Source organism: Cinclus cinclus, unplaced genomic scaffold, assembly GCF_963662255.1.
Source record: "Cinclus cinclus unplaced genomic scaffold, bCinCin1.1 SCAFFOLD_32, whole genome shotgun sequence".
Classification (NCBI taxonomy): Eukaryota; Metazoa; Chordata; class Aves; order Passeriformes; family Cinclidae; genus Cinclus; species Cinclus cinclus.
Window position 1 is genome coordinate 1,326,612 of NW_026912098.1, and position 23,223 is coordinate 1,349,834.

At 49.7% G+C, this 23,223-nt stretch overlaps 2 protein-coding genes across 2 annotated transcripts; both read left to right on the forward strand.

Moving 5' to 3' along the window:
* The first annotated feature begins 251 nt into the window (after window positions 1-251).
* LOC134057387 (olfactory receptor 14A16-like) lies at window positions 252-1,187 on the forward strand. The gene has a single exon (XM_062514376.1). The coding sequence runs from the start codon at window positions 255-257 to the stop codon at window positions 1,185-1,187; it is 933 nt and encodes a 310-aa protein (XP_062370360.1). The 5' UTR covers window positions 252-254.
* Window positions 1,188-7,637: 6,450 nt separating this feature from the next.
* On the forward strand, window positions 7,638-8,594 carry LOC134057277 (olfactory receptor 14A16-like). The gene has a single exon (XM_062514271.1). The coding sequence runs from the start codon at window positions 7,662-7,664 to the stop codon at window positions 8,592-8,594; it is 933 nt and encodes a 310-aa protein (XP_062370255.1). The 5' UTR covers window positions 7,638-7,661.
* Window positions 8,595-23,223: the final 14,629 nt, after the last annotated feature.

Consider the following 23,223-nt stretch of genomic DNA (forward strand, 5'->3'; position numbering starts at 1 on the left):
GCTGGGAGGGGTCTGCAGGGCAGAGCTGAGCCCCCAGGGCTGGGCTGGGCTCTGGCAGCACTGGCAGGGCCCAGCCCTGGGCACAGGGAAGCAGCAGCTGGCAGGGAGAGCTCCAGGCAGCAGAGCCCTGGGCAGGCAGTGGGGGGAAAGTGACACCAAGCTGGGCTGGGATATTTCAAGTCCTCCCAAAATTGAACTATTCCATGATTTCTTTTTATTTTTTTTTTACAGATCCCCATGTCAAGACACAGCAAATGTCCAACAGCAGCTCCATCAGGCACTTCCTCCTGCTGGCATTGGCAGACACGCGGCAGCTGCAGCTCCTGCACTTCTGCCTCTTCCTGGGCATCTCCCTGGCTGCCCTCCTGGCCAATGGCCTCATCATCAGCGCCGTAGCCTGCGGCCACCACCTGCACACCCCCATGTTCTTCTTCCTGCTCAACCTGGCCCTCACTGACCTGGGCTCCATCTGCACCACTGTCCCCAAAGCCATGCACAATTCCCTCTGGCACACCAACAACATCTCCTACTCTGCATGTGCTGCTCAGGTGTTTTTCTTTATGTTCTTCATCTCAGCAGAGTTTTCCCTCCTGACCATCATGTGCTACGACCGCTACGTGTCCATCTGCAAACCCCTGCACTACGGGACCCTCCTGGGCAGCAGAGCTTGTGCCCACATGGCAGCAGCTGCCTGGGCCAGTGCCTTTCTCAATGCTCTGCTGCACACAGCCAATACATTTTCCCTGCCCCTGTGCCATGGCAATGCCCTGGGTCAGTTCTTTTGTGAAATCCCCCAGATCCTCAAACTCTCCTGCTCACACTCCTACCTCAGGGAACTTGGGCTTCTTGCTGTTAGTGCCTGTTTAGGTTCTGGATGTTTTGTGTTCACTGTTTTCTCCTATGTGCAGATCTTCAGGGCTGTGCTGAGGATCCCCTCTGAGCAGGGAAGGCACAAAGCCTTTTCCACCTGCCTCCCTCACCTGGCTGTGCTCTCCCTATTCCTCAGCACTGCCTTTTTTGCCTACCTGAAGCCCCCCTCCATCTCCTCCCCATCCCTGGATCTGGCCCTGTCAGTTCTCTACTCAGTGGTTCCTCCAGTCCTGAACCCCCTCATCTACAGCCTGAGGAACCAGGAGCTCAAGGCTGCACTGTGGACACTGATGACTGGATGGTTTCAGAAGCAGTGAAGCTTTCCAATTTGTGCAAGTTTCCAATTTCTCCTTGTCACTTGTAATATGAGTCATTTTTGAGAATTCTTTCTTTTCCTTCATTGCCGGAAGATTTTACATTTGTTTTAGGCTAATAATTTTGCACAAAATCATGCCCATATTTGTGATATTTTTTTGTCTCTCCTCCTTTGCTCTGGCCCAGACTCTGTCCAGGATGGGCTCTGTTCTCTGTAGCTTTAAATGAACTAAAGGATCTCCCAAAACTGTTTTTACTGGAGTTCTCATTTCTTTGGAGAGTCCTTCTGCTCCCTTCTCTAGAGCTGGAGCAGCAATATCTGTGTGCAGAGGTGGGGGCAGGTCAGGGGTGGCACAGCAGCTTGGCTCCTGATGGCCAAACCATTCCTCATCCATTAATATTTTTACAGCAAAAAAAACTTTACACTACTCTTAAAAAAAATACTATATATATATATACAAATCATACCAAAATTACACAAAATACCATAACAAAACTACAATAAAAAATTTAAAACAACCAAAACACAAAAACCCCCAACAAAATTAATATAAATCATAGTTTAACCATTCCCCATAACTTACCACCCTTTGTTACAAGAGATAATAGCACACTTCGGAGTTCCAGCCACGGTAATTTTCTTACAGAGAAAACTCTGGAGCCACAGTGGGAGGGTCCATTCCAGGTGCTCCTTACTGCCTTCCCTGCAGTGAAGATCAAGGAACAGAGTGCCTGGATTCACCATTCCCTAGTGAAAAAGGCTACAGAACCCCATGGAAAGTCATAGCAGGTGACAATGAACTGAAACTTAAACTTACTCAAGCAAAATGAGTACATTGCAGTTGAGAACATTCAGTAATTTAACTTGCAGAAATCTAGTCAAAAGACTGTACTTGTATATATTGGTCTAGGCTGTGCCGCTTGTGCTTCTGTGGAAATAGATGATAACAATGGAATCTTACCTACTAAGAACCATTCTAATATTTATATTTGAAATTTTTATCAGGAATGTCAGGTATGCCTTTTGATACTTGGCACCAGTCACATCCCACCAGTTGATGAGATCTAACTACACAATGTATCATAAATTATCACCTAGACCCACTGGAATGAACATTGCATTAGGAAGGTTCATTTCATTAGTAATGAAACACCAAGACTTGACAAAAATGCCGACAGAGATTCAGAAAATGGGCAAAGGATTCTGGTTACAGTCTAGAATGATATAAAAGAGATAAGCAAAGTGTTACAAAGAGTGAACAAGGACACAAATCATCACAGTGCAATGCACTCTTTGGATGGTCACCAACTACAGCTGGGATTTTGAACACACTTCACCACCCTCTCATTGTCATACTGACATTAGCAGATGTGAGTCTGGTGCTGTCTATTGGAATACTTGTTTGGAATTGGAGGATGTTAAAGTGGAGAGCAGCACTGACTTCCTTAGGGGCAATACATGGAGATGCAATGAGGGATACACGCCGAGAAGAGAGAGCTGTGGAGGTAAACTGGAAAAAGGAAAAGGTATCGATATGATTAAGTAAAAGAATTTGCTAATTTTCTAGGAAAGGGGGGACTGAGACAGAGAAATTGAGAATTAAGAATCGAGCATCAAGAAATGCTTTGAGTAAAAGGGGGCTGATAAAACCATATGGAATTCCTAAACATTTACTGTGCGTACAAGAACAGGAGGAGAGCAAAGTTACAAGATGAGATAAAGAGCTAGAATGCACAAACAGGATGCAAGGACCACAGGACAAAGGGGCTTTTCAGAGCCCCGAAGCAGGAAAACTGGTATCAAAGTCCAGAAGATGATCAAAGGACTAAAAAGAGCATGCACAAGCAGACAAGGTGAAAAGTTCAACGGAGAGGAAGACTGTTTACTTCATCCCAAGGACCCCCAGAAAACACCAGAGTGACCAACAAGGAGCAGTGCTCAGTCCCACAAAGGTGTGGAGCTAATTTTAATACAAAGCTGGGACAAGCAGGGTTAGGAAATGAACATGTGTTAGGTGAATTGCGTAGTCCTGGTTTGTAGAGAATAAAAAGAGAGGCACTGTTGGATCCCAGAAACCTGGGGTTTTTGAGGTTTCTGTGCTGGCAGGCACTGACCCACTGGAGAGCACTGCTTTTGACCTGAGGCCTTCCTTGGAGATGGCTTCTAGATAGGAGTGATGAAGTTCAAATGACGAGTGTGCAGTGAAATAGAAGTGTGTGCTTTCCCATGGTGATGGGTTTTAAATTGGAGGGTTTTATAATACAGCAATAGGTATGAGACAAAATGGAGGATTTTTGGTGTTGTCTCTTTCAGTTTTTACCTCCCTTCTTCTTCCTCCTTCTTCATGGGTTTCAGGTAGCAGTTTCTGGTTGATCATTCAGTGTCACCCTAAGGGACATGGGAATTTAGTTATTGGGTTAAAAGCATCAATGATACAGGTGTTAATTCTCTATTGGACTCTTTAGCTCTGAAAGACCTTGTAGCTACATGTGTCTTCCTTTCCCACAGGAAAAAAGCAACTTTCACCTCCAGGCACCCATGGCCAAAATTTGGGAATCCACCTCCAGAATTCCCTATATCCAAGAACAGCTCCCAGACAAAAGCTGCCATGACTGACAGGTCTGGCTGGCCTTGGCTTCCTGAGGGCTGGCTCTCATCTGCCTTTTGAAACACTGGGGCTCCATTTTTTCTTTCCTAAGGAAAAGAACTCTTCTTCCATTCAGGCACAACCAAAATTGAGATTCTATCTCTAAAAATCCCTGTGGCCAAGGATTTCCCCCAGATGAAAGGTGCCAGGAGAGACAGGTCTGGCTGGCTTGGCCTAAGGGTGGCCACCTCTCATCTTCTTCCAAAGCACTTGGGCTTTGCACTTTTCTTTCCTATGGAAGAAAACATCCATCTCGACCACACGCCCATGGCCACAATTGGGATTCCAGCTCCAAAACTCCATACATTCAAGGATTGCTCCCAAGTGAAAGCTGCCAGAACAGAGAGCTCTGGCTGCCCTTGGTCTCTGGTGGCTGCCTTTCATCTGCTCCTGAAACACTGGTGTTCTGTGCTTTTCTTCCTACAGAAAAGAACTGTCCTTGTCCTCCAAATTTCCATGTCTGAAATTGGTATTCCACCTCTAAAATTCCGTATATCTGGGGATTACTCCCAGACAGAATCTGCAAATAGCAACAGGTCTGGCTGTGCTTGGCCTCTGGTGACTGCCCCACATCTGCCTCTGCAACACGGGGGGTCAGCTGTTTCCTTCCTATGGAGATGGTGGTGACACCTTTGGGACCCCGTGGCACCAAGTTCATCACTGAGGCACTGCTGGGCTGCATGGTGCCAAGGGGCTGGTGTGAAGCAGCAGGGCTGTGTGGAACCAAGAGGCCATTGTTGCATTACAGGGCCTCGTGCAGCCAAAGGGGAACTGTGATCCTGCAGGGCACCGTGGATCCATGGAGAACATTGTGGCATTGCAAGGCCCCATGGAATCGTGGAGACCACTGTGACACTGTGGGGTCCCATGGAACCAAGGGGACATGGAAGATCTCTGGCTGGCCTTGGCCTCCTGGGGCCACCTGACAGGTCTGGCTGATCCTGGCATGTCATGGGCTGCCTCTCATCAGCCCCTGGAACACTGGGGCTCTGGGCTTTCCTTTCTAAGCAAAAGAGCCATCCACCTTTGCAGGTGCGCAAGGCTGGAATTGGACCTCATTGTAAAAAGTTCTCCATATACAAGGGTTGCTCCCAGCCAAAATCTGCCAGGACAGACAGCTCAGGCTGGCCTTGGCCTCCTGAGGGCTGTCTCCCATCTACCACCACACACTGGGACTCAGTGCTTTCCTTCCAGTGGGAAAGAACTGCCCTCCTTACCAAGCTGCCAATGCCCAAATCTGGGATTCCACCTCCAAAATTGCACCTGTCCATGAACTGGGCCCAGACAAAAGTAGCCAGGACAGACAGGTCTGACTGCCTTGTTCTCTGGTGATTTCCTCAGACTTTGAGCAGAATGTTTTCATTTGCCAACACCTTGGAGATGGTCCAGAGATCAGTAGGCAGCACTAAACGGAATGAGAGGACACAGTGTCAAATTGTTTAAAGGGAACAATTGGGTTGGATATGAGGAAAAAAGTTTTTCAAGGAAAGAGTGATAAAAGTACTGGAATGACCTGCCCAGTGAGGTGGTGGAGTCACCATCCATGGATGTGTTAAAACAAAGACTGGATGTGGCAATTTGGGCCATAGTTAAGTTGAGGTGTTAGGACATGGGTTGGACTTGATGTTCTTGAAGGTCTCTTCCAAACTAGTCAATCTGTGAAATCGCTGAATTCTGTGAATTCTGTGAATCTCAGAAGTTTGGGTTTGGAGGAAGCCAATGTATAAGGACAAAGGAGCTCTGTGTTCAGTGGAGTGGAGATTGGGGACAAAGAGAGCCCAGGGAGGGAGCGAAGGGAGGTTTCATAGATAGGGGATCCTTTGGACATAGTTGAAAACAGCCTGAGAAAAAAAGAAAGAATTGATGCCAAGAGCAGATGGGATGCTCCAGACTGGACCCAAGGTTAAAGAAATTTCACTCGCAGGGCAGGGCTGTGGTGAAACCTGGCATCCAGAAGGAGTCTGGAGCAGCCCAAGGCTTTGTGTGTGCAGGCAGAGGCAGGCAGGACGCAGAGCTGTCAGCAACGGAAGGGGCCAGCCAGGTGGGGCAGCCGGGGGATGAGGACAGCCTGCAGGGACAGAGGGGCAGGGCATGGACACCGTAGGACAGCCTGGGCTGCAGAGGGCACAGGGATGGGCAGCAGCTGAAAGGCCCTGCCAGAGCCAAGTGCTGCAGCACTTTGGCCATGGCTGCTGGCCCTGGGCCCTTGGCCAGCAGGGGACAAGTGAGCCTTGCTGTGCTGGGGCCTCATTGCCTCCTTGTCCCTGCTCAGCAGCCTGGCAGGGGCCGCCCCATGGTGCTGCCCTTGGCATTGCACATCCCCAGAGCCCAGTGCCCCGGGAAGAGCCCTGAGCAAGGAGGGAGGGACAGGATCTGCCTTGCCAGGGGCTGGGGCTCAGCCCTTGGCCCTTGGCATTGCTGAGACACATCCAGGTTTGCTCAGCATCACAGACACCTTTCCCTTGTTTGTCCCCACCTGTCATCACTGCCACCAGTGTTCTGCTGTACCTGGAACCTGGGACACTTACTCAGTTGTGTTCCTTACTGGAATCTATTAAAACTTGAAGAAACTTTGCAGTTTGAATATGACTTTGAGTTTTTGTGAAGATTTTAAGCACAGTATGGGGGACCGTGTCTGATGTAAACAGCATCCAAGCCTCAAGAGGGTCATTAAAGTCCTTGTGCTGTGTCTCTGCTAGAGAGCTGGGCTGGGCTCCAAGGACACAGAGGCAGCTCTTGGCAACCATGAAAAGCTTCAAAAAGACCTTTCTGCTGATTTGCAGCTCTTCTCCCAGCCCAGCAGGGCTGAGGGCATGGCCTGCAGCCAGCCCAGGCACAGCACAGAGATCTTCAATCAGTCAGGGCTGGGAAGATGCTCACAAGTGCCTGGGGCAGAATCACTCCCAGCCCGGGACACAGGAAGCCTCTGGCTGCAGGACAATGCAGCTGCAGCTCCTGCAGGGATCTCCTAAAGCTGGAACATCCCAATGCCTACAGACTCTGTGAGTACATTCTCTGATTCTCTCTCCTGTAGAGCAGCCAGGGGTGCCCAGGGCTGTCCTGCAGAGCAGGGTCCTGCAGCCCAGGGTGCTGTGCTGGGCAGGGACTCTGCTGCCTGCCAGGGACAGCTCTCAGCCAGCCCTGGGAGCTGCTGCCAGCACTGGGGGACAAGGTCTGGGTGGAGGGAGACAGCTGGTGAGACTTGGAAGTGTTCTCCTTGTGTGGTGAGGATGGTGCATTGATCAGGACTGCTCCCAGCACGACATTTAACTACAGAACATTTCCAAATAGATTATACAGGGAGCAAAGCAAGTCAGGGGCTGCATAAAAGAGAAAATTCTGATTTTATAATCTACTGCTCAGGTTTGCTGGATGCAAAATTGAACATTGATATTCATATCTATGCTCTGATTGAGGACAATAAAAATAATTTCTCTCAGGTCTGAATAAACCAGGCAAAGAAAGAAATCAGCACAGGGTCCCTTACAGGCAGCATCAGTGTAGCTTTTCCAACCTCCTCAGGGTTGCTCTGACTTTGCCATCAGAGGCTGCAGAGGCAGAGCTGGCCCTGGCAGTGCCCTGTGCTGGGAGGGGTCTGCAGGGCAGAGCTGAGCCCCCAGGGCTGGGCTGGGCTCTGGCAGCACTGGCAGGGCCCAGCCCTGGGCACAGGGAAGCAGCAGCTGGCAGGGAGAGCTCCAGGCAGCAGAGCCCTGGGCAGGCAGTGGGGGGAAAGTGACACCAAGCTGGGCTGGGATATTTCAAGTCATCTCCAAACCAAACTATTCCATTATTACTGTTCTTACAGATCCCCATGTCAAGACACAGCAAATGTCCAACAGCAGCTCCATCAGGCACTTCCTCCTGCTGGCATTGGCAGACACGCGGCAGCTGCAGCTCCTGCACTTCTGCCTCTTCCTGGGCATCTCCCTGGCTGCCCTCCTGGCCAACGGCCTCATCATCAGCGCCGTAGCCTGCGGCCACCACCTGCACACCCCCATGTTCTTCTTCCTGCTCAACCTGGCCCTCACTGACCTGGGCTCCATCTGCACCACTGTCCCCAAAGCCATGCACAATTCCCTCTGGCACACCAACAACATCTCCTACTCTGCATGTGCTGCTCAGGTGTTTTTCTATGCGTTCTTCATGTCAGCAGAGATTTCCCTCCTGACCATCATGTGCCACGACCGCTACGTGTCCATCTGCAAACCCCTGCACTACGGGACCCTCCTGGGCAGCAGAGCTTGTGCCCACATGGCAGCAGCTGCCTGGGCCAGTGCCTTTCTCAATGCCCTGCTGCACACAGCCAATACATTTTCCCTGCCCCTGTGCCAGGGCAATGCCCTGGACCAGTTCTTCTGTGAAATCCCCCAGATCCTCAAACTCTCCTGCTCACACTCCTACCTCAGGGAACTTGGGCTTCTTGCTGTTGTTGTCTGTTTGGTATTTGGCTGTTTTGTGTTCATTGTTTTCTCCTATGTGCAGATCTTCAGGGCTGTGCTGAGGATCCCCTCTGAGCAGGGAAGGCACAAAGCCTTTTCCACCTGCCTCCCTCACCTGGCCGTGGTTTCCCTGTTTATTAGCACTGGGGATTTTGCCTACCTGAAGCCCCCCTCCATCTCCTCCCCATCTCTGGATCTGGCCCTGTCAGTTCTGTACTCAGTGGTGCCTCCAGCCCTGAACCCCCTCATCTACAGCCTGAGGAACCAGGAGCTCAAGGCTGCACTGTGGACACTGATGACTGGAAGGTTTCAGAAACTGTGAACTTTGCCAATTTCTGTGAGTTGCCATTTTCTCCTAGTCACTTGTAATATAAATCATTTTTGAGAATTCTTTCTTTTCCTTCATTGCCAGAAGTTTTTACTTTTTAGTCTAATAATTTGTGCACAAAATCATGCCCATATTTGTGATATATTTTTGTCTCTCCTCCTTTGCTCTGGCCCCAGACTCTGTCCAGGACGGGCTCTGTTCTCTGTAGCTTTAAATTAACTAAAGGATCTCCCATTTTTTATTTTTTTTTCTGGAGATCTCCTTTCTTTGAAGATTCCTTCTGCTCCCTTCTCTAGAGCTGCAGCAGCAATATCTGTGTGCAGAGGTGGGGGCAGGTCAGGGGTGGCACAGCAGCTTGGCTCCTGATGGCCACACCATTCCTCATCCATTAATATTTTTACAGCAAAAAAAACTTTACACTACTTTAAAAAAAATACTATATATATACAAGTCATAGTAAAATTACACAAAATACCATAAAAAAACTACAAAAAAATTATTAAAAAAAGCACAAAAAACCCCCCAACAAAATTAATATAAATCATAGTTTAACCATTCCCCATAACCATACCCCACCCTCTTATCATCTCTTACCAAACTAATAATATTACTAATTTTAAATTATCATTTAAACCATATATTCTTAACAAAATAATTACTATTCTAAAAATCCACCTAAAAACTACCCATTTAATACTCACCCAAACTAAATATAAACCAACAAAAAACCCCCAATCTTAACTAAAACTCGAATTCTAGATCATCAAAAATTACAACAGTTCAATAAACAAAATAAAAATAATAAAACGAAGTACAGTCAATATTTATTCACCAAACCTAATTAACAACAACCAAAAAGCCCAAAATATACATTTCCCAAAATTTAACTACATATATAAAACCTAACTACAAACATGAAATCTAACTACAACCATCCAATATAATAAAAAAAATTAAAAATCCTAAAAATTATATAAGAAATATATAAAAATTCCTCAAAACACCAAAATAATAAAAAGCCTTCATCTTCACAACGACTAGAAAACAAAAAAAAAACCCTAACAACACACCACATATACACAAAACACAAGAAAAAAGATACATGACACAAAAAATTAAAAAATATATAAATCAAAACTATCAAATAAAAAATCATGAACCATTAATAAAACAAAAATTCCCCAATCACCCAACACTCTTTTACTTACTACCACTTATTAAATAAATTATACTAAATCTAATCAAATTTATTTCTATCAATTCCAATAACTCACTTATAACACAGGCCAGGTGCCATTGCCCACCTGGGCACACTGCTGGCTCATGTCCACCCTGCTGTCCATCACTGCCCCCAGGTCCCTTTCTGCCTGGCCCCTCTCCAGCCACTCTGTCCCCAGCCTGGAGCACTGCAGGGGTTGGTGTGGTCAAGGTGCGGGACCCAGCTCTTGGTCTTGTTAAACCTCACCCTGTTGGATTTGTGCCCTGGATCCAGCCTGTCCAGGTCCCTCTGCAGAGCTCTCCTACCCTCCAGCACATCCACACTCACACCCAGCTTGGTGCCATCTGCACATTTGCTGATGGTGCACTGTGCTCCCTTCTCCACATCATCAATAAAGATGTTAAACAGGACTGGGCCCACACTGATCCCTGCAGGACACCACTGCACACACGCTGCATGTGGCACCATTCCCCACCACTCTCTGGGCCCCGATGTCCATCCAGTTCTTAGCCCAGGGAGGGGTGAACCGCTCCAAGACACAGGCTTCAGCTTTTCCAGGGAATGCTGTGGGATATGCTGTCAAAGGCTAAAGTTCAAGTAGACAACATCCACAGCCCTCCCTGTATCCACCAGGCCCTGTCAGAAAACTCCTGGTGGGCAGGAGCTGGGCAGGAGGCAGCCGTGTGCCCTGGCAGCGAGGCAGGGCAGGAGCACCCAGGGCTGTGGGACCAGGACATCAAGGACGTGGATTATCCAGGGCACTGGGGCCTGGTTTGGGTTGCCCAGGGCAGGAAAGATGTCTGGCAGCTGGAGCAGGGTGAGGGAAGGGCCTCCAAGGTGGGGCTGGAGCCCTTTGGCTGTGAGCAGAGGCTGAGGGAGCTGGGCTTGTCCAGCCCGGAGCAGGGAAGGCTGAGGGGCTCCTCATCCCAGCCTGGCAGTGCCAGCCAGGAGCTGATGGAGAACACAGAGCCAGGATCTTCACCGGGGGGCCTGGGGGGAGACAAAAGACAATGGGTGGAAAGGGGGAAAGAGGGGAGATCTGACAGGACATGTGGAAAACCTTTGTTCCCATGGGCTCAGACAGGTTCTGAAATGATGCTCTGTCTCTGTCTTTTGGGATTTCCAGTTTCAGACCAATTCCAGCTTTGAATCACTTGGTCTGACCCAGTTTCTGCAGACTCGACAAAATATTCTCCAAGATAACCCAAATTTTGGAATGGGCCAGAGCAGATGTTTATGGGACAGGAACCCTGTGGGGATGTTGGGGACCCGCAACTTGCGAGGTGCATGAACACATCCCATTAGGTGGTATATTTTAGTACTTGAAGAAACGTCAAAATTTTCCCACCAGGAGAGAACAGAACTTTCCTGGATATATACTGATGGCAGGAGAAGAAATCCTGCTGTTCCCCTCTACCTGTGTTACCACTATACTGTCTATTTCATGTCCCTCTCCATTTGGGTGTTTCCACCACTCCTGTTTAAATGGCCGTGTCTGAGGATGTCTCTTCACTAGACCAGTTGGTTCTATGGCCCTCCCATTGCCTCTGTGCCTCTGAGACTCAGCAGTTCCTGAGCCCCAAAGGACACAAATCTGATGAGCTGTGGTGCCCACTGCACTGGTGGCTCTTGCACCTCCCTCCATAGGCACAGCAGAGCTCCCTTGTCCCACAAAGTCCCTGGCAATGCAGGGATGAAGGAAACAGGACAGGCTGTGGGGATCAGGGGCAGGGCACGGCCAGGGATTTGGGGTGGTTGTGAGCCCAGGGCAGGAGCCGGCCCTTGGCCTTGCTGAAGCTCATCCAATTGTCCTGGGCCCATGGCTCCAGCCTGGCCAGATCCCTGTGCAGAGCTTGCTGCCCTGCAGCACAGCCACACTCCCAGCCAGCTTGGGCTCCCCTGGACACTGACTCAGGGTGCCCTCCATGGCCTGGTCCACATCAGCAAGGAACACCTTGAACTGCCCTGGCCCCAGTCCTGAGCCCTGGGGACACCCCTGCATGTGGCTCCATTGCCCAGCACTCCTTGGGCTGCACTTGTGTTTGCCATGGAGCTGGGCCTGCCTTTGCTTCTCTTTGCTGACCCTGAAATGAACATCCCTCTGTGTCTGGGGCAGCTCCTTCTCCAAGGAAAGCAGCTGGGACTTGGTGCCAAGGAGCTGAAAGCTGCAGGCACAGCCTGGACTGGAGGAAGCTCAGATTTGCACTGGGCTGCTCTGAGTGCCAGGGCTTGGATGAGGGAAATGGTGGGGTGGGGGTAGGGACAGAGTGTGACTGATTGTCAGCCATAAAGGGTCTTGTTGTTCATATCTGTTCAGAGTGCGTGAGGTGATGCTGGGGATCAATATAAACTGGAGACTGGTCAGATCAATCTATAAACAGGAAAAGAATAAATGGGAAAAAATTTCTTGTTCATTGTTTTAAATGAAATATGTTAAAACTTTAGTGAAAACTTAGACAACTCCTGCCTTATGCTCAGGTTTCTGGCAGTAGCTCTGTTTCAGGATACCTGAACCCCAAACTCCCTTTGCTCACAAGTTCTTTAGAATGGCAAATTATGTCTAGTATAAAATGAAATATTTATTTTGAATCGACTCAAGATTAACAGACAAGAGACTTTAAGTAACATACGTAGTGCGCAGGATAAACAGAACTACAAAGACACTGCACAATAAAGTTACCTCTATTACAGCCAGTGAAGAAATAGCAGAGATCAGGAGTCAATGTAACTTACCACTGAACTGATGAGGGAGTGCACATGGAGCCCTTTCACTCAGCTTCCAGAAAAGGAACCACAAAGATTCATCCAGATTTGGGAGTGAAGCCCTACCTGTTTCCAGGGACTATGCAGAAGAGTTTTGTTTGGTGAAAGTTTTGTGTATATTTTATAGTTTGTACAGTGAAGTGTGTGTCACTCAGAAATTCAAGGCTTATCTCCCTCCCTTCAGTCTGCTCTCAAGGCAGGATGTTCATGGGCAGCTGGGAATTCCACCTCCCTGGCACCAGAGAACTCAGCACAGGACAGATGTCCAGCCTGGGTTATCTCAGCAATTGCTGAGAGGGGGAAGATGCCCTGAGTGATGGCCCAGCTGATGGACAGAACAGATGAGCTCTGCTGTGCCACAGGGGAAGTCCTGCTGCAGGAACCTCATGGAACCAGGGGGCTGTTGTGACATTGTGATGGCTCCTGGAACCAAGGAGAGAGACCATGGTGACACCAATGAACCTCCTGGAACCAAGGAGAGAGACCATGGTGACACCAATGAACCTCTTGGAACCAAGGAGATAGACCATGGTGACACCAATAAACCTCATGGAACAAAAGAGAGACCATGGTGACACCGATGAACCTTATGGAACCAAGGAGACAGACCATGGTGACACCAATGAACCTCCTGGAACCAAGGGACCTTTTTGACACTGGAAGGCCTCAAGGAACCAAGGAATTCAAAGGTCTCAAACATTCTTTCCAGGGTTCTGCCTTAGGGAAGGGGAACCTCCTTGGTGGCACCTTGGTCTGGCACACACCTGAGGAGTGAACCTGTTTTTAATGGTGAAAGTTAGGAATTCTAGATTCTTCTAAAAAATTAAAGGAAAACCCTGTCTCTGTCTGAGTGCAGCCAGTTCTCCAAGCAAAGCTGGTCCGAGATGAGGGAGGACAGACAGGATGGAGTTGGGGAATATGGAGCAAGGTTATCCACACTGGGTCAGACTTCAAGTCACAGCTCCTCAGAGCAGGCCAGACCTCCTGAGGAGAGACCCTGGATCAATATCAGTCACAGAGTGCTGCAGTCAACTCTGCTCTAAACAGAGCAGTATTAAAAACCATTCATTCAAAATAGGAATGGATATTTCTTAGAAGCTCTTTGAAATATTTCTCCCTAAGTGGATTTGAAAACCTTCTTGATGAACTGCAACAGACCAGAGGGAAATCAAGGCAGAGCCGTGGTTTGTCAGGAGTTCTTTGATCCCAGTGAGCCCCGTGGTGCTTTTGGTGCTGAGCCCTTGAACCTCAGGGCCTGAGAGGAGATTGCAGTTATCTTTCCAAGAGTGAGAGTCAGAAGAAAAACCCAAAGTGTCTCAAAGCATTAATGGGTGCCACTGAGGTCCATCCCCAACACAGGATTCTCTTTGACTCCTTGGAGGAGAGAACTGGAGGCCATGATTGCACAAAAACCTCCCAGACTTAAAGAACAAAGGACAAAGGAAAGTACCTCAAAAATTGAAGTATCTTTAAGATCCCATGAGGCCCACTGAGTGTTGTTACTGACAAAGGCTCTCAAGAGACTAATTAAAGCAGAAAATGGGAGGCCATGATTGCACAAAGTTCTCAGAGACTCCAAGGCAAAAGCAAAACCCAAAGTCCATGGAAAAACCTGCAGTCCCTGGGAGCATGAAGGAGCCCTCAGGGCCATTCCTGACCAAGGCTCCCCAGGGACTGGTCCCAGCAGATCCCTGAGGCCACTGGCATGTGGGGGGATGCTGAGGGCAGGACAAGGGCTGACAGTGCCCAGCCTTGCTGGGGCTGTGCCAGGAGGCCCCAGTGGCTCAGGACAAGGTGTCTGCTCACAGCCCTTGGTGGCACAGACCCTGCTGTGCCCCAGGCCACCAAGACTTGGCTTCTCTTTGTCCCCTCCTGTCATCACTGCCTCCAATTTCCTGCTCTGAATGCAACCTGGGCACACTTTCTCAGTTGTGTCCCTCAGTGGGATCCATTAAAAGGAAAAGAAACTTTGGACTTTGATTCTGACTCGGAGTTCTTGAGAGGGTTCCTAACAAACCACAGCTCTGCCTTGATTTCCCACTGGTCTGCTGCAGTAATGAGGAAAGTTTCAACTCTACTTATGGAGAAATATTTCAAGAATATTTTCTAAGAAACGTAACCATATTCCTATTTTAAATGGTGTCTTTTATTACTGTTCTCTAGAGAGCAGAGGTGATTGCAGCATTCAGTGACCGATATCGATCCCTAGTCACTCCTCAGGAGGTCTGGCAAAGAGGGGTTTTCCCTTTTTTCTTGAAGCAATCCAAAACTCCTAGTTTCCCCCACTGCAAACAGACACACTCCTCAGGTGTGTGCCAGCCCAAGGTGCCACCAAAACCACTGCAGAGCTGCCCTGGGCCAGCTGTGAGGGTGGATCATCATCCCAACCTGCACTGGGCACTGCCAGGGGCTGTGGCCATGGACACTGCACTGACCCCACTGCTGGGTTTGGGTGCCATGGAAACCATGAGAAGCTCAAATTTCCTTGGAAGTACTGGGGAGGACTGGGACATACTGGGGAACATTGGGAATGCTGAGGGGGAATCTGGGTGGACTGGGATGGACTGTGGGCGGACACAGAAACACACTGGGACACACTGGCACATACCGGGACTAAGACAGGGCAATACTGGAGCCAAGTTTGAATACTTTGAGTGATACTGGGGTATACTGGGACAAACTGGAGACACTCTGAACAGTGTGGGGATGACACTGGGGAGAACTGGGAGAGAGTAGGAATGAACTCAGGTATATTGGGAGGGCCTGGAGAGGTGCTGGGGTTGTATTGAACTGTCCTAGGGATGAACTGGGCTGTACTGGGAGGGACTGGAGGGGTTCAATGGGCTGCTCCCGCCCCCGCCCATCACTGCCCGCAGCCAATCAGCGCCGGGGATCGGAGACTGGGGGCGGTGCCTGGCGACGGCGCCATCTTTCCTTTTTGCCTCTAACTCCCATCATGCACCGCGGCCCCATAGAGCCCCATTGGAGCTGGGACTACAACGTCCATCATGCCCCGCGCTCCACAGAACTCCGCTATCTGCCCCCTCCCCTCATGTCCCATAAGCGTCCCCCACACTCTCCAGGATCCCGAAGTGCCCCCTCACCATCCTCTCAGAATCCCCCAAAAGCGGCTCCGGATTCCCTGAGTGCTCCCAGCCCCATAGATTCTCGTTACAATCACTTCTAGGAATTCATCTGTCACCTCCCGCGGCTCCGCATCACATCATAACACAGGTTCCCGCTTAAAATTCCTGCCGTATCCTGCGCCCTAAAGGGCCCCGTTAGACCTCCCCAAGCTCCCCCCAAATGCTCCCGAACCGTACACGTTCCACCCTGAGCACCTCCAGTCACAGCTCGGACTCAAAAGTGTCCCCCAGGAGCCTTCCCGGACCCCAAATGCCCCGTCCGAGACACTTCCGGGACTACAGCTCCCGTCATGCACCGCGCCCCACAGAGAGACATTGCAGCTGCGCCTTCAACTCCCGTGATGCTCCGCGGCTCCATTGAACAGTATTCTACCCGCGCCTACAACTCCCATCATCCCCCCCGCCCTAGAGAGCCCCGTTCGAGCCCCCCAAGTGCCCGCCCGGACCCCGAAGGGCTCCACATTCCCCTCCCTGACCTCCAAGTTTCCCCCCTGGACCCCCAAGAGCTGCCCCGGACGCCGAGGTGTCCGTCAGAATCCCTCAGTGCCCTGCCCAGTGCCCACCCGGCTCCCTGAAGTGTCCTCCAGACCCTCAAGTTCTCTCTAAATTCCCTCCCCAGACCCAAATCATCCCCAACTGTGCCCCAGAAAAGTCTCCATGGATCCCCAAGTGGCCTTTTTTACTCTGAATGTGAAAATGATAAAAAGTATTAGAAGAGGACTGAAAAAAAGATTAATTAGCATAAGGAGGGAGAAAACAAGAGGCAATAATTAATGGAATTGTGGTACTTAGAACCCATGACCAGTAATATCTCTGGTTGCTAAAAATGTATAGATTTTAATATAAATATGAAAATTAGGCAACAAAAATAATATTTTTAGAAATAGAAAAATAACGTCATTTATTAAATTTAATTATTTTAAATTTATTAAATGGTAAACAGATAATATTTCCTTTTATATAGAAAAAATATTTATAATTTTATTATTTATTAAAGTGTAATTATAAGAATAAATTTATAGGGAATTTTTATGTTTCTGGATATCAGTCCCAGATGAGCAATGTCAGACACAGTGAGGTTGGGGTGAGGAGCAGGTTGTCCAAACAGGGTCAGCCCTGAAAGGGATCATTCTTCTCTGTGCCCAGATCTCCTAAGGAGACATTCAGCATCGACATCACCTGGGGAGTGATCTATCATTTTTCTATCTCCTCTGCAATGAGCTGAAAAATAAAAATAATATGCCCTGGATTAAAACCAAAAATCATGAGGTGCACTTTGAAATCTCCCTCCTTAACACAACTCCAAAGTGACTGCAAGCAGCTGCACAAGCCCTGGAGACTTGAGGACAATGGAAGGAAGACAAAGAGCTCCCAAGGCCTTTGTGTATTTTAATGATGCCCAGATTTGGGGATTTGGGGCTGATGGCAGGAGCCTGAGGCACTGAGAGAAGGTTGAAGAAGCTGCTGCAGGAGTCAGCAGCAAAACTGCAAGTGCCTTGGAGCATCAGTGGCCCCCATGAGTGAGGGCAGGGAGTGCCCAAGGCTCCCCAGGGCCTGGGGAGAGCAGATCCTTGAGGGCAGGATTGCAGGAGCCAAAGGCTGTGAGCAGGGAACTGCAATGCTGAGCAAGGCCTGGGCTGGCTGGAGGAAGCAGAAAGGCCAAGGCTGAGCCCAGGCCTGGGACAGCAGGGCCTGTCCCTCACGGGTGGCTCGGGGCTGTTGCTGGGGCAGTGGGATGGCAGGGGCAGCAAGGACAAATGGCATCAGCCTGCAAGCCCTGCCAGCCTCCTCAGGGAGGGCCGAGGCAGAAGCAAAGTGCGGCCCCTGCCAGGAAAGTTCCTTCTGTGGGGCCTGCAGAGGCCCTGCCCGAGCCCAGGGGACAAAGGCCTGGGTGCCTCTGGCCCTGCCAGCCCTGCCCAGCCCTCGGCCATCTCTCCTGCACCCTGTGCCCCCTCTGTGTGCTGCATAACGAGGAGGTTGTGGAGCTGAAGCCTTGGGGCTCTCTGTCACTCAGGAGCACTGGGGTTCCTTTTTCTCCCCAGCTCTGCCTTGAGGCACCGACCCTGTAGCTCCAAACAAGTCATGGAGGAAAGATGTCACAGCTAACATGGCAATACAGATTTCTTTATTTTGTGTAACCACATATATAATAAGGCTCTGGGACTATATAGTCTGAAATTTGCACTACAAATGCAAATACTGAGATGAAAGTGTTAGAGACAAACGTTTTCCTGTTAACAAACACACAAAAATACATTACATGTGCCAGAAGAAAAAAAAAATACACAGGTCACAGAGTGGGCATTAATGAGTAACATCGTAAGAGCTAGAAAGGAGAATGAGAGTTTCTTGCTTCTGAAAGCATGAACGATGATTTTTCTCAGACCATCCTTGAGCTCCAGTTTCCTCAGACTGTAGATTTGGGGGTTCAGGGCTGGAGGCACCACCGAGTACAGATCTGACAGGAACAGATCCAGGGATGGGAATGAGATTGAAGGGGGCTTTACGTGAGCAAATGTCCCAGTGCTGAGGAACAGGGAGAGCACAGCCAGGTGAGGAAGGCAGGTGGAAAAGGCTTTGTGCCTTCCCTGCTCAGAGGGGATCCTTAGCATGAAACCTGAAGATCTGCACATAGGAGAAAACACCAAAGAAAACACCCAGATGCTAAACAGACAACAACAGCAAGAAGAACAAGTTCCCTGAGGTAGGAGTGTGAGCAGGAGAGTTTGAGGATCTGTGGGATTTCACAGAAGAACTGACCCAGGGCATTGCCATGGCACAGGGGCAGGGAAAATGTATTGGCTGTGTGCAGCAGAGCATTGAGAAAGGCACTGGCCCAGGCAGCTGCTGCCATGTGGGCACAAGCTCTGCTGCCCAGGAGGGTCCCGTAGTGCAGGGGTTTGCAGATGGACACGTAGCGGTCGGAGCACATGATGGTCAGGAGGGAAAACTGCTGAAATGAAGAACAAAAAGAAAAACACCTGAGCAGCACATGCAGAGTAGGAGATGTTGTTGGTGTGCCAGAGGGAATTGTGCATGGCTTTGGGGACAGTGGTGCAGATGGAGCCCAGGTCAGTGAGGGCCAGGTTGAGCAGGAAGAAGAACATGGGGGTGTGCAGGTGGTGGCCGCAGGCTACGGCGCTGATGATGAGGCCGTTGGCCAGGAGGGCAGCCAGGGAGATGCCCAGGAAGAGGCAGAAGTGCAGGAGCTGCAGCTGCCGCGTGTCTGCCAATGCCAGCAGGAGGAAGTGCCTGATGGAGCTGCTGTTGGACATTTCTGCACTCTGGGCATTGGGTTCTGTCATGGAGAAAGAGACAATGAAGAGATAGAGGACACACCTGTAACCAAAATCAAAGCCACTTCCCTGACATCCTCTCCTCTAACACACACTTAGACACAATTTATATTTTAAGAATTTAAGAGTAGATTTGTAAACTTCCCCCATATCTCTCCTGGTATTTCTGGATATCTGAAATCTCACCATTTCTGCTGCCCTCAGGGAGACCAGAGCATGTTCTGTGAGAGAAAGTAATGAATGGAGAGAGAAGAAAGATGACCTGTCATTATGACCTGCTCAGACTTTCTCTGGGATTTAGCCTTGTTCAGGTGGAGGGTGATTATCCTCCCATGTTTCCCTTAAAAACCACCAGGTACTGCTGAGAGGAGATGGATCCACCACAACCCAGCACCACAATTGTAACCAAGGACTCCTGTTGCTCATTTGACCAACCCAACAGCATGTGCAGTGCCAGAACAGCTCTGCTTTTCCCCATTCATTTAAAACTCAGAGATGCTCTTGGAAAGGTTGGCATCCATGATTAAAGTTCCAAGTTTGGACTGAAATCTCAGGGAGAGTTCCAAGTGTCCCAGTGGTGTCATTGGAGTAAGGGAGATGCAGCTCCTTCCCTGGCTGCACTGACAGCATTGCCCACAGCCGGGCACTGGGGACAGCGTCACCCTGAGCCAGCTGTGCCCCCTCCCAGAGCCCCCAGTGCCGGGCAGCTGCTCCCAGCCCTGTGCTCTGCAGAGGGAACTGGGCCCGGGGCTGCAGAGCTGCCCCACGGCTCTGCTGCAGCTCTGCCTGCACAGGAGGGGCTTCACGCCTTGGAGCCCCAGCCCTGAGGGCAGAGGCTTGGCTGGGGGACAGGAGGGAGGGGGCTTCTTCAGACCGAGGGGCTGCACTGGTGCAGAGGATCCTCTGGAGATCTCTAAACTCTCCATGACACAACATTTCTGGTTTTTATTTTCTATCAGTGCCTGATCTTCTCTCTGCTTCCTGCAGGTTTTCCTTGTGGAGATCCTTACCTGTCCCTGATGTCTCCCTGCCAGCACTCACAGACCCCAAATCTCTGTGCACTCTCCTTGTCCCTACAGAACCCTGCCTGTCTGCAGGGCACTGGCTGGGGGCAGGTTCTGTTTGCAGCTTGGAGAAAGGACAGGTCAGACTGATCCTGATGGATCCAGCACAGGGGATGCTGGTGCTGTCCAAGGGCAGAGTGACTGAAAGCACATTAGGAAATCCCTGTGATCCTATTGATCACTAAAAATTAGAATTTGCATGTCTCAGGCATTTGTGAAAATTCATATTACCTTTAATATTTATCCCCTCCCTCCCTGCCATTCTCCTATACCAGGAAACCAAATACAATGTCTTAGGAATCTTCTTCGTATTTATCAAAAACCTTGTCTTGGAAATATTCTATGACATATCAGAACACCTTAGCATGTCAGAGCTTCCTGAGCATTTCACCTCCCCTGCACCAGAAACACTCAGAGTTGTACTCACAGAGTCTGTGGGCATTGGGATGTTGCAGCTTTAGGAGATCCCTGCAGGAGCTGCAGCTGCATTGTCCTGCAGCCAGAGGCTTCCTGTGTCCAGGGCTGGGAGTGATTCTGCCCCAGGCACTTGTGAGCATCTTCCCAGCCCTGACTGATTGAAGATCCCTTTGCTGTGCCTGGGATGGCTGCAGGCAGTGCCCTCAGCCCTGCTGGGCTGGGAGAAGAGCTGCTCATCAAGAGAAATGGGTTTATGAAGCTCTTCTTCATTGCCAGGACTGTCCTCTGTGCCAGGATCCCAGCCCAGCTCAGCAGCACAGACACAGCACAAGGACTTTAATGAACCTCTCTGGGATTTTGTGCTGAGGCCCTGAACATCAGTCCCTGAGAGAGAGGTGGAGAAACCTCTCAAGAACCCAAAGTCAGAATCAAACTCCAAAATTTCTTACAAGTTTTAATGGGTCCCACTGAAGGACACAACTGAGAAAGTGTGCCCAGGTTGCAGTCAGAGCAGGAAATTGGAGGCAGTGATGACAGGAGGGGACAAGGAGAAGCCAAGTCTTGGTGGCCTGGGGCACAGCAGGGTCTGTGCCACCAAGGGCTGTGAGCAGACACCTTGTCCTGAGCCCCTGGGGCCTCCTGGCACAGCCCCAGCAAGGCTGGGCACTGTCAGCCCTTGTCCTGCCCTCAGCATCCCCCCACATGCCAGTGGCCTCAGGGATCTGCTGGGACCAGTCCCTGGGGAGCCTTGGTCAGGAATGGCCCTGGGGGCTCCTTCATGCTCCCAGGGACTGCAGGTTTTTCCATGGACTTGGGGTTTTGCTTTCACCTTGGAGTCTCTGAGAACTTTGTGTAATCATGGCCTCCCATTCTCTGGTTTAATTAGTCTCTTGAGAGCCTTTCTCAGTAGCAACACTCAGTGGGGCTCATCAATTTTACAAATTTGTTCATTTTTTTGAGGTACTTTCTTTGTCCTTTCTTCTCTGAGTCTCTGAGAGGTTTTTGTGAAATTGTGGCCTCCATTTTTCTCCTCGAAGGAGTCAAAGAGAATCCTGTGTTGGGGATGGACCTCAGTGGGACCCATTAATGCTTTGAGACACTTTAGGGTTTTCTTCTGACTTTGACTCCTGGAAAGAATTGTGCAATCTTTTTTCAGGCCCTGAAGGTGAAGAGCTCAACACCAAATGCACCACGGGGCTCATTGGGATCAAGCAAGTCCTGACAAACCATGGCTCTGTCTTGATTTCCCTCTGGTCTGGTTCAGTTCATCAGGAAAGTTTTCAACTCCATTTATGGAGAAATATTTCAGTGAACTTCTAAGACATATGTATTCCTACTTTAGAGAGTGTATTCTATTGCTGTTCTCTTTAGAGCAGAGGTGATTGCAGCATTCTGTGGTTGAAATGGATCTAGGGTCTCTCTTAAGGAGTTTTATCCTGCTCAGAGAAACTGTGCCTTGAGGTGTAACCCAGTGTGGACAACATTGCTCCACATTTCCCAGTGATTTCAGGAATCAGGACTTGACACCAAAATTGTGGAGAGTATGTTTTATTTCCAGCTGGGACATGTGGAGGGGATATCTCCTCCAAACCATGCATACCTGGTCAAGACAGGTTCCAGGTAGAAATACACATTGATCCCACCAGCCCACACCTCCCTGCCCACCCATCTCCACCTTCTCTCCCTTTGTATTATAATTAGCTGCCACACCTCCTGGAGGTCGTGTCCGGTGGTTTTTGGGATGAAGGCCGGGTGTCTTCCTCAGTGATCAGTGTTTGACCTCTCCTTCTGGGCAGGTGCAGTGGAGGTTTGTCCCTGCCTCAGGTCAGCTTGTCCTGCTCAAAACCACCCATCTGCTCCTGGCTGGTTTCTGGAGCCACAGGTTTCTGCTTTGTTGGGTTTGTGCAATAGCCAGGTCTTGCTTTGCTGACTTTTCACAATATATCTTATCTTAATTGATTTTTTTTTCCTGGCAACTAAGTTCCTGTGTGGTTTGTTCCATACTGTTCCTGCCATGTGTTCTATTTCCCCTCTACCAGCTTAAGCATCTTATAGGCTTCTAAAATTCTGAATTTTCAAACCCATATATACCATGTATTTCAAAACCATACCCCATCTCACTAGACCACACTTGGAGCCTCTAGACCACACTGGAAGCGGGTTTGGGCACATCAATCCTTACTGGTTTATACTGGGAGCTGCTGCCAAAGGACTCAGGGGCTCAGGGGTGGCTCCCAGTGCTTACTGGTTTATACTGGTGCCCTCCCAGTCCATGCCTGGGAACAACAGCAGGCACTGGCAGCCGGGCAGGACCCCGAGGCCCAGCTAGCCTTCACTGGAGCCCTGCTGAGCTGCTACTTCTCCAACTTCTCAGCCTGGAACCTGCACTCGCCAGGAGCTCCAGCAAGGATGAAGCCAGTGCTAAAGGAAGGAGAGGGATTCCATGTAAAAATTCCCAGAACTTTATGAGGAAATCCAAAAGCCCCAAATTTTCCATCCCCTCCTTCACCTAAAGTGGGAGATGGTGGGCTCTGTTGGGTTTAATGCATAGACCTGGTGCCCCTAAATCCCCATTGACTTTAATGGGTAGACCTGAACTCCTGGGTATTCACATATTGGTGTGTCCCCCACTGCCCCCCTGAGATTTTGGGGTGCCCCCTTTATCACCCCCAGAGCTGGAGCTGGTGCAGAACTCTGTCCTCACCAACCCCACAGACC

Coding starts and splice junctions, on each gene's coding strand:
- LOC134057387 (XM_062514376.1), top strand. CDS start 255: ATGTCCAACAGCAGCTCCATCAGGCACTTCCTCCTGCTGGCATTGGCA.
- LOC134057277 (XM_062514271.1), top strand. CDS start 7,662: ATGTCCAACAGCAGCTCCATCAGGCACTTCCTCCTGCTGGCATTGGCA.